Source organism: Vulpes lagopus, chromosome 10 (assembly GCF_018345385.1).
Source record: "Vulpes lagopus strain Blue_001 chromosome 10, ASM1834538v1, whole genome shotgun sequence".
Lineage (NCBI taxonomy): Eukaryota > Metazoa > Chordata > Mammalia > Carnivora > Canidae > Vulpes > Vulpes lagopus.
The window spans coordinates 36,269,784-36,280,949 of NC_054833.1; the positions used below are offsets into that span (position 1 = coordinate 36,269,784).

Sequence of the window (11,166 nt, forward strand, 5' to 3'; positions counted from 1 at the left end):
CCTTAAGTATATAAAATTAGTATTTTTCAATTACACCCCGTAAAGATGGGGAAAAAAGAAAAAAAAGAACTTTGACTCAATTTTTTCTTTAGTTTTACTGTGGCTGATCATATCTTTTAAAAAATTATTTATTTATTCATGAGAGACACATGGAGAGAGGCAGAGACATTGGCATAGGGAGAAGCTGGCCCCTCACAGGTAGCCTGATGCGGGACTCAATTCCCTGACCAGGACCATGCCCTGAACCACTCAGGTGTCCCTGATCATACTTTTAAAACATAGATTTATGGCAAAATTTCAAATGCCCAAGATAATGGAGAATGATTGCAAGTTCTTTAACTAGGGAATGACTTGCTGTGCTTTCAGAGCTCATTCTAGCATCGGTGTGGATGGTTAAATAAGAGGGAGTATGTGGAAATGCTAGAAAATAGGAGCCACTACAGTTCAGTAGTAAAGTTAAGTTTAAACCTAAAAAGTGCCTGAATTTGTATGGAAATTCAGGCTGAGGAAAGGGGTGGAGGTCATTGTGGTTGCAAACTCTATTGCTTAGCATGTGGGATATGTGGAAAATATTCTGAGGGTTTGCAACCAGAGTACAATTTCATACTCAGAAATATTTCTTTTAGTTCCTACTATGTATACATTGTACTGTAGTTAGCAAATAAAACAAAAATGATGTATTTTCTTCTATAATTTATAATTTATTGGAGAATACAGGAGTTAAATGGGAAAATATCTGATGAGTGTGATATTGGAGGATGTCTTGGAATTTATGAGAACATATATAACAGCTGACATTAATTGACTACCATGGGACTGGTAGTATTCTAGTCATTGTATTTAGATTTTTTTCTTTTACTTACAATAATAACTTAATGAAGAGCTGTTTTTTTTTTTACTATTCCATTTTACAAAGATAAATCAGAGGAAGACAGAGATTAAGTAATTTATCCAAGGTATTATTAGTAATAGTGGAGGTAAGATTCTTATACACACACACACATTATTCTTTGTGTGTGTGTGTGATGAGAAGAAATAGATGGCCTCAGTTGCTGAAATGTTGCAAAAACCCAATATGGTCAGGTAGAAATTTTCAGTAGATATTTAGAAGTAAAAATTTCAGAAAGAATATACAACATTGCAAATTATTTTAGAGATATCACAGGGAAGAGAATTGACAGGAGATATATCTTTAAAAATTATGATAAAGGCATAAAGAATCCTGGAGAAAGAACTCTTGGAGAACATTTTCCAATGAGGGTATGGGGAGAAAGAGAGAAATAAACAGTATAATAGATTTCCCTTCAGAGATGAAGAAGACAAAGAGATTGGAGTTCATTTTTGGCTCTATCTTGGGAGATGGACAATCCCTAGAGTGATGAGAAACCTTGAGTAAATTTGAAGTCCCTAAGGAACTAAAGACAGATGCATGGTCTAAGGTGTAAATACAATCCTCTTATTTCCCTTTTAGATATAGAATCTAATCCCAAGGGGGAGAGACTGAGCAAGCTTCTACTGTGTTCAAAAGCAGGTGCATTGTATCATTAAACTCAACTCAATCTTCTGTATCTTATCAAATGACAAATGAGATAAGAATAAAGATTATTTTCCCCTGTTGCTTGTGAGAATCCAATGTCATAATCAGAAATTATGATCTGTAGTTTGGAAAGGTTTTTAGGGCATATCTGAAATTAAGTGTTATGCAACATCCTTTTGGAATCAAAGAGACTAAAGCCTCAGAACCTGAAATTACAGTTCCAGAACTGCAGGGGTAAAGAACAATGATAAGAAAGCACTGAGATATTCTGGGCAAAGAAAGGTAAGTTCTTGAATTCCATTTATATTAATGTCTCTCTTGTTGTGAGATGGAAATCCAGAGATCAAAGATATGCACTTCCTTTTTTTATCTTGTGCAGTTTTGAGATTCAGGTGAGCAAGAATCTGTTCCAGGGGAGATTAGGGGATGTTCAGAGACTTAAGGGGCTCAGGGGTATAGTATTTCTGTCAGGAAGTTCCCTTTCCGTGGATGGAGCGCTTACTCTTCTTGATTTATGACTTTTATTTGTGGCATGGGGCCTGTCCTAGACCCTGGTCCTTTAGGTTTAGATTAGAAACAATGTTCTAGGTTCTTCCCACACCATGTCTAATGTGCATTAGAGTTCAGGTCTTTGCACCCAATTTTACTTGATGGGAGGTTTAAATGAATGAGGAAATGGTGAGTCCAGAGAAGGACAATTGTGTCTTTGTTCATCCTGCTTCTCCCTTCTCCCTTGGTTTTTCCAGCAGTCATGTATGTATATGGTAGCACTGTATTTCCTCTCTAGGGTTAATTGCGGTACTCTCTGCTATCATTAGCTTATAAACCTCTAATAAAAGGGAAGTTAGTGTGTTTCTCAGTATCATGATAGGGGTAAATGATGATATTCTGGATCCAGATTTGGTTAGTCTCAGACCTCAGGTATTCTCAGTGTATATCCCCTCTTGTAGGATGAAATATTGTGGGAAGAGCTGGCTTTTTCTCTAATGCAATCCTTTTTTTCTTGTGCTCACAGATCCCCTTGGAGAAGAATGGCTCCTACAAACTCCTCTTTTGTGACTGAATTCATTCTGGTGGGGCTCACAGACTTACCAGATCTCCAGCTCCCCCTGTTCTGCCTATTTCTACTCATGTATGTGGTCACCGTGTTGGGAAATTTGGGTTTGATCTTTCTGATTGGGCTGAATTCACACCTCCACACCCCCATGTACTTCTTCCTCTTCAATTTGTCCTTCATAGACTTTTGTTATTCCTCTGTGTTTACTCCCAAAATGCTGATTAAGTTCATATCCAAAAAGAATATTATCTCCTACAAGGGGTGCATGACCCAGCTTTACTTTTTCTGTTTTTTTGCTATTTCTGAATGCTATGTGCTGACATCCATGGCCTATGATCGCTATGTGGCCATCTATAACCCACTTTTGTATAATGTTGTCATGTCTCCTAATGTGTGTTTCAGTCTTATGCTTGGTTCATATTTGATGGCATTCTCAGGTGCCATGGCCCACACAGGACGCATGTTGAGACTGACCTTCTGTGATGTAAACACCATCAACCACTATTTGTGTGACATCCTCCCTCTGCTCCAGCTCTCCTGCACCAGCACGTATGTCAATGAACTGGTGGTTTACATTGTAGTGGGTATCAATGTGATTGTGCCCACTGTCACTATCTTTGTCTCTTATGGCTTCATCCTCTCCAGCATCCTGCGCATTAGCTCCACTGAAGGCAGATCCAAAGCTTTCAGCACCTGCAGTTCCCACATAATTGCAGTTTCTCTCTTCTTTGGATCAGGTGCATTTATGTATCTTAAACCATCTTCTGCTGGGTCTATGGATGAAGGGAAAATCTCCTCTGTCTTTTACACCACTACAGTTCCCTTGATGAATCCTTTCATTTACAGCTTGAGAAACAAAGACATTAAACTTGCTTTGAGAAGAAACCAGAGTAAGAGAATGTTTTGATCACAATCACTATCTGTGGGTGTAGTTATAGGACTGGTATATTCTGTTTCTTTCATCAGAATAATTTAGGTGAGAGAGTTCACATCCTATATCTTTGTTCCCATGGTGAAGGAAATTTGAGTCATCTGTCAATTTATTTTCTTTTTTTTTTTTTTAGCTGAGTAATGTATACTTTATTGATGGTACAAGATAGGGCTCCCCAAGCCTCTCCCTTGCAGGGAGTATAGGATGGAAACCATATAGAGGTCAAGAGATTCTCAGTGTGTTGTGGGTACGGGTTGGGGCAAGGACTCCCCAGCAGCTGAGAGCTTTTCTCTTCTTTCTTATTCTGGTTGGGGCTATTGGTCCAGTGGGCTTATACTCCTTGGTATCCATATGGCCCATAAAGTTGACCACCTGCTTGCTATAGTCAGGTCACTGAGGTCAGTGCCAACCCCAGAATTGAAGGTAGAAGAGTGGGTTTCATTATTAAAGTTGAGAGAGACAACCTGGTCCTCAGTGGAGCTCCATATGCCCCTGAGGGGGCCCTCTGATGCCTGCTTCACTAGTTTCTTCATGTCATGGTACTAGGTAGCTTTCTCCAGGTGGCAAATCAGATCCACAACTGACACTTTAGGGGTGGAAACATAGAAGGCCATGCAGAGAGCTTCCTATTCGGCTCAGGGATGGTCTTACCTATAGCCGTGGCAGCACCAGTTAAAGGAGGAATAATGTTCTAGCGGCCCCTCAGCCATCATACCACAGCTTCCCATTAGGCCTGTGCACAGTCTTCTTGGTGGCGGTGCTGACATGGACTGTGGTTATGAGTCCCTCCATGATGCTGAAGTTATAATGGATGACCTTGGCCAGAGAGGCCAAGCAGTTGGTGGTACAGAAGGCATTGCTGACAATATTGAGGAAATTTCATACTTCTTATTGTTCATACCCATCAGAAACATGGGAGCACCAGCAGAAGAGGCAGAGATAATGACCTCTTGTCCACACCTTCAAGTAAGACCCACAGTTCTCCATAGTAGTGAAGACCCCAGTGGACTCCACAACATATCATCACCAGCACCACCTTATTTGATGTTGGTGGGATCTCTTCCTGGAAGATGGAGATGGGCTTTGCATTGATGACACGTTTCCTGTTCTCAGCCATGACTGTGCCTGTGAGTTTGTTATAGGTGGAATCATACTGGAATATGTACATCATGTAGCTGAGGTCAATGAATGGGTCTTTGATGGCAACAGCATCCACTTTTCTGGAGTTAAAAGCAGCCCTGTTGATCAGCTGCCCAACTAAATCCACTTACTCTGACCTTCACCATCAAGTTTGGGGATGTGGCTGGCACTGTACCAGATGTGGCTGTGTGTCAGACATGGAGGAACACAGAGCCTAATTTGTTTCCAATTTTTAGTAGTAGATCTTCTTTCCTCAACATTTCCTCAATATCTTCTCCTTTTCACCACTTCAGTCATTTAGGAATAGGGTTAATGAGTATATAGACCTTTGTTTTTCACATTGTTATTATGGAATTCATTTTTTTTCTCCTTGAAAAGGATAAACAGTTCTGTAAATGATAATGTAAAGTTTTCATGGTAGAGTGATCTTGTACATATGGGGGTTTTGGAATCAGGAATCAGATAATCTGTACTCTTGACTACACTCTCCACTGGACTCTAATGTACCTCCTTGAAATGTCTGTGTTTCACAGGTAACGCAGTTTCCAGACATTTATAAAATATAATCCACTTTCCAGCTAAACATTATGTGTTAAGCCTCTTTGGGCAGAGATTTCATATTTGTCATAGGACATATAAGTGATTGTCAATATATATTGCATAGACCTAATTGTGGAAGCTGAGAAAAGTTAATGAGTTAAGTTATACAGCTTATTAAGGAAACAGCTAGATCAAGTGTAGCCTCCTAATTTCAAGTCTATTGCTCTTTCAAATACTTTATGTGTACTTCATTTTATTATTTTTATTTCAATAATCATGAAATATAAGAAAACTTTTTTTTTTTAAGAAAACTTTTTTATTTTGAAGGTTAACTGTGCTTTGTTGGCTTACATAAGAATATCTCTCAGGAAAAAAAAAAAAAGAATATCTCTCAGGGTAGTGTTTTTTTTATTTAAGAAAATAGTTTGATAGTTCTTTTTCTTGTAAAAGAGAAGTCCTATTAGACTAGGATGGTTGAGAGACGATTGGCGCAACAGGGAGCTTTTTCTGCAAATCATTTAAAAAAAGATTTTAGAATGTTTGTAGGTGCTTGTAATTCAGAGATGAGGGCATGGGAGAGAAAGGAACCCAGCAACAAACATTAGGCCAGGACCCAAAAACTACATGGACAATAAACAAGAAACTGCTCTGAAGAAAAGGACTATGTGATTTAAAAACCTCATTTCAATCTGAATTTGTATCCTGCTCTTTAGAGTACAGTAATATTCCCCACTGTCCATAGAGCTTTGATAAAATTTTGATAAAAAAAGACTGACTACTTTAAAGAGACTTCGTCCTAAATTCTACACCTGAAACCAGTATTACACTATACTTTAACTAACTAGAATTTAATAAAAACTTGAACCAAAAAACCCATAATCCTTAATCAAATTATAATTTAAATATTTCTAAGAAAACAATAATATTTGATATTTTATCAGTTTTCAAATTTTCGCTCAGATTTAGATATTGTGAAATTCAGCATCACTGGTTTGTTGGCTTGTTTTTCAGTTGTTCCATGTCACTAAAACCTTGACTACAGTTTATTTATTTTTTAAAATTAATTTGTTTATTCATGTTTTTTCTTGGAGTCCAATGTATTCACAAAGAAAATTTATTTTAAGTATAGTTAACATAAATATTATATTAATTTCATGTATACAACATAATGATCTAATTTCATTATGTACTATGGGATGCTCACTGTGATACATGTAGTTACTGTCACCATATAGTCACTGACTTACAGCTTTAAATGACGTCTCACACCACACCCCCTGACCTCCACATCAACTTACTTGATTTTCATTTACCTAGTTTTGTTTATACAAAATAGTTTTATTTTCATTATATTTTATTGTTTTATCACCTGTTTTGATGAACTTGTGTTCTTTATTGAGAAAACAATGTCAGTATGTAAACAATGTCTGTGCTATTCAGGAACCCTTATAGACGTTGCAAAGATGTGTGCACTAAGTTATATATTTTATCACTATTTGAGGTAGCTAAAAGTATGTGTTAAACCTAGTCACTAATCTTTCACTTGACAAGCCTCAAAATACAAGTGAAATCCTCATTTCAGACAAAGACTTTGAGAAATGATAATTTTTTATTGCAGAAAGAACAAACTTTCTTTTGAGTTAAATTACATTTTTTCATGTTATTTGGGAAAAAGTTCATTAAAACTTAAAAAATTATAAAGACAGTTTACTAAAGTTAAGATATGCAATATTTTAGTCAAAGCAACTTGGCTGACAGGTTTGTGGTTAGTAATTTAAGCACTATCTGTGTTTGGTGACTTATTTTTCAAGAGGAGAACAAGTCAGGTGTGTCACATACACACCTTTGTGTGAGTTATCCCTTATGGTTTTTGCTTTTCTGTGTTATGTGTTATGTGAATGGCCATAAAACAAGTTAGGAGAGAAGATATGAGTCTATTGAAATTGTCACAGCTAGGAGTCAAATAGGCAAGTCATGGGATTTGTCTGCACCTGTGTCCTAGGACAGAGTTGTCTCTGAGTCAGTATGAAAGCTTGGACTTCCTTGGCAATAACTTCAAATAATCCTCCTTGTTTAGGACCAGAAGCAAAGTTGATTATTTTCTGAATTTGCTTAATGTAAACTTTCTGTTAGTGAGCTGCTATGGTGACTTGGAGCCAAGTTTGGAAGGAGCATGATCAGGGAACAATGAGGTTAAGGTGTCATAAAAACCAAAAGTATGGGACACCTGGGTGGCCCAGTGGTTGAGCATCTGCCTTTGGCTCTGGTTGTGATCCCAGGGTGCTGGGATCGAATGCTGTAACAGGCTCCCCGCAAGGAGCCTGCTTCTCCCTCTGCTTCTCCCTCTGCCTATGTCTCTATCTCTCTGGGTCTCTCATGAGTAAATAAATAAAACTTTTTAAAAAATTTTTATTGGTGTTCAATTTACCAACATACAGAAAAACACCCAGTGCTCATCCCGTCAAGTGTCCAAAAGCAGAAGTACAGAGATTCTGAGTTCCATGTCTTTTTAATTGCTGAACCCCTAAATGTATTGAACCTCATTCTCCATTCCTCCTTACACTGCCTCCTTAACACACACACCCTCACACATTCACTGACACACACATACACATTGTTCAAATCATATTTTAAGAGATCACTGCTAACATAATTGCATGGTATGCAACCCACTTTCAGGTAGAAGGTTCCTGGTTCCAGTTCCTGAGAGGAAGGGCTGAACAGGAAGTACTTGTAAATCTAGGAAAAGGAAATGATTATTGCTTTTATCATTTGCTTGTTCATGGAAACACACATACATATGCACACACATTGTACTAACACACATGCACAGTCACTTGCATACACACACACACACACACACACACACACACAGCATTTTGCATCTCTAAATCCCAGCAATGTGTGGCATTGGGGAATATGTCACAAACATAAATAAGGCATAGTAAGGGAAGGATATAAATGTAGATTTTCTTAATGCAGCAGAGTAGATAGATTATAAAATAAATCTATGTGGTCAAAATTACTTCTTAAAATTGGTTTTGTTGAATTGATATCCATGAAGGGGGACAGACATGGTATTTTAATCTGAGTTTGACATACTAGTTTTTTCTCTTGTGCATTGGGACATTTCCTTGTATTATCAGCTGACCACCAGGTGAAGTAGTTGGTTTTTCTGCAGGGCTTGGTTGAACAAAATATGTACCTTTGAAGATGAAAATCATACCCTGCGTGAAGTTTTACCTTCTGAAGAAGACTCTTAGCTTCCTCAGTGAGTAGGATGGCTGGTGGCATCAAAGGGGCTGCTGAAAGTCTCTGTCTGACATGAAGTTAAATTAACCCACTTCAAATATTAATATAGAGACAGACAGGGTGTTACCATTGCTCTTAATGTGTTTCAGTTTTTCTGCTGTGTCACATCCCTCAGTTTATGAATTCCAAAGAGAATTCAGGTGAGACAAAGAAGAGAGGGAATCTTAATTTTCATTTCATAGATGATGAAACAGATGTTCAAATGTCTTTATGGTTTGTCTCATATTACAACTTGTAAGTGGTAGAACTGAGATTAGGACTTGGTGTTTTGATTCTAAATATATCAGGGTATCATTATTATTAACATACTATACTTTAAAATATGAAAATGTGAACGTGAAAATGGTTGCAGTAAATAAAAAGTCTCAGGACACAAATAAAAGCAAAATGCTAAACTAAGCAAAATGTCAAGAAAGTATCTTTCCCATTTTATATTTGTAAGCTTTATTGCCTAAGTTAGGGTGTGTGAATATATTCTTATTTTATACTGGCCCATGCAATATATGGAATCACATAAGGGTAGACTTCATTAATCACTTCTATGTTCTCTTCCTCCTTCTTCTGGGTGGAGGTGGAACACCATGAGGATCCACCAAAGTTATGAAGCTGTGAACTAAAGCTGGAGCATGATTGCAACAGTATCAAGGTGGAAGATGGGAGAACCTGGAGGCAGATAGATGGCTCTGGGCCATGGAATAGTCTATTTATATGTCTGCATGGTCATTATAAGCTGGTCATTTTATAATATTGATTGAAGTGTATATTTTGTAGGCATTGATATGTGTATTCATGCTGACCTACACAATAAAGACTGAAAAACTTGGGTTATACCTGTAGTTAAATTAAATATTACAGTAATCAAAAAGCCAAGACTCAGAATATAGGATCAGGTAAAGCTACCAGCCTTCCAAGTACAGAACGGCTCACACAGAAGAAACCCACAGAAGTAATATGTGGAGTAATCAAAACTGGTCTGGGGCAGAGATAATGCTTTTACTACTCAGTGAAGAATTTCCACCAGTGTCTGTGGGAGGAGCAAAGTCCGTAGAGAGCCCCATTGTATAGGCCTATAGTAGACTATATGTCATTATGTATAGATGATTTAAAGAGGAGATTGTTCTCATAACATATTATATAATTTCATTTTGTTAACTCCTCTACATTCTTTTCTTTTTTTCTCCATGTTTTTATTTAAATTCCAGCTAGTTGGGCAGCCCTGGTGGCTCAGTGGTTTAGTGCCTCCTTCAGCCCAGGGCCTGATCCTGGATCCTGGAGTCCCACGTCAGGCTCCCTGCATGGCGCCTGCTTCTCCCTCGGCCTGTGTCTCTGCCTCTCTCTCTCTTTCTCTGTGTCTCTCATGAATAAATAAATAAAATCTTAAAAAAATAAATTCCAGCTAGTTAACATATAATGTGAAATTAGATTTAGGTATAGAATGTAGTGATTTATCACTTACATAAAACACCCATTGCTCATTACATTTGCCCTCCTTAATCCCCATCACCTATTTAACTCATCTTCCCTCCACTTCGGTAACCATCAGTTTGTTCTCTGTAGTTAAGAATTTATTTTTGGAATTCTTTTTTCTCCTCTAATATTCATGTGTGTGTATCACATTTCTTTATCATTTCACCACTCAGTAGGTATTTGGGCTCTTTCCATAAATTGGGTATTGTTGATAATGCTGAATCAACATTGGGGGCATGTATCCCTTCAAATCAGTATTTTTGTATTCTTTGGGTAAATACCTAGTAGTGAAGTTGCTGGATTGTGGGTTTTGTTCCATTTTAACATTTTGTGGAACATCCATACTGTTTTCCAGAGTGGCTGCACAAGTTTGCATTCCCAATAAGTGTAAAAGAATTTCTTTCTCTGCATCCTCCCTAAAATCTATTGTTTTCCGTGTTGTTAATTTTATCCATTCTGAAAAGTGTGAGGTGAAATCTCAGTTGTAGTTTTTATTTGCATTTCCCTGATGATGAGTGATGTTTAGCATCTTTTCATGTATCTGTTGGCCAGCAGTATGTCTACTTTGTTTTTTTTTAATTTTTATTTATTTATGATAGTCACAGAGAGAGAGAGAGAGAGAGGCAGAGACATAGGCAGAGGGAGAAGCAGGCTCCATGCACCGGGAGCCCGACGTGGGATTCGATCCCGGGTCTCCAGGATCGCGCCCTGGGCCAAAGGCAGGCCTTAAACCACTGCGCCACCCAGGGATACCAGTATGTCTACTTTGAAAAAAATGTCTATTCATGCCTTCTGCCTGTTTTTTACCTGGATTGTTTCTTAGATGTTGAATTTTAGGAGTTATTTATATATCTTAGATACTAACCTTTATTGCATATGTCATGTATAAATATCTCCTCCAATTCTGTAGGTTTCTTTTAAGTTGTGTTGATTCTTTCCTTCACTGTGCAGAAGTTTTTTATCTTGATGAAGTCCCAATAGTTTATTTTTGCTTTCGTTTGCCTCCATCCAGAGTCATATCTAGTAAGAGGTTGCTACAGCCAATGTCAAAGAGGTAACTGCCTGTGTCCTCCTCTAGGATTTAAATGGTTTCTGTTCCACATTTAGGTCTTTCATCTATTTTGAATTTATGTTTGTGTCTGGTGTAAGAAAGTGGTCTAGTTTCATAATTTTGCATGTTGC

The 11,166-nt window shown here is 37.7% G+C and overlaps 1 protein-coding gene across 2 annotated transcripts; it reads left to right on the top strand.

Annotated features, from left to right (window-relative positions):
- Positions 1-2,568: 2,568 nt before the first annotated feature.
- On the top strand, positions 2,569-8,661 carry LOC121500330 (olfactory receptor 145-like). Of its 2 annotated transcripts, none has more exons than XM_041771968.1 (2): positions 2,569-3,484; positions 8,633-8,661. In XM_041771968.1, exons 1-2 carry the CDS (start codon positions 2,569-2,571, stop codon positions 8,659-8,661), a joined length of 945 nt encoding a protein of 314 aa, XP_041627902.1. The 2 variants fall into 2 exon arrangements, with proteins under 2 accessions (XP_041627902.1, XP_041627903.1); XM_041771969.1 differs by lacking the exon at positions 8,633-8,661 and adding an exon at positions 5,950-5,966.
- Positions 8,662-11,166: the final 2,505 nt, after the last annotated feature.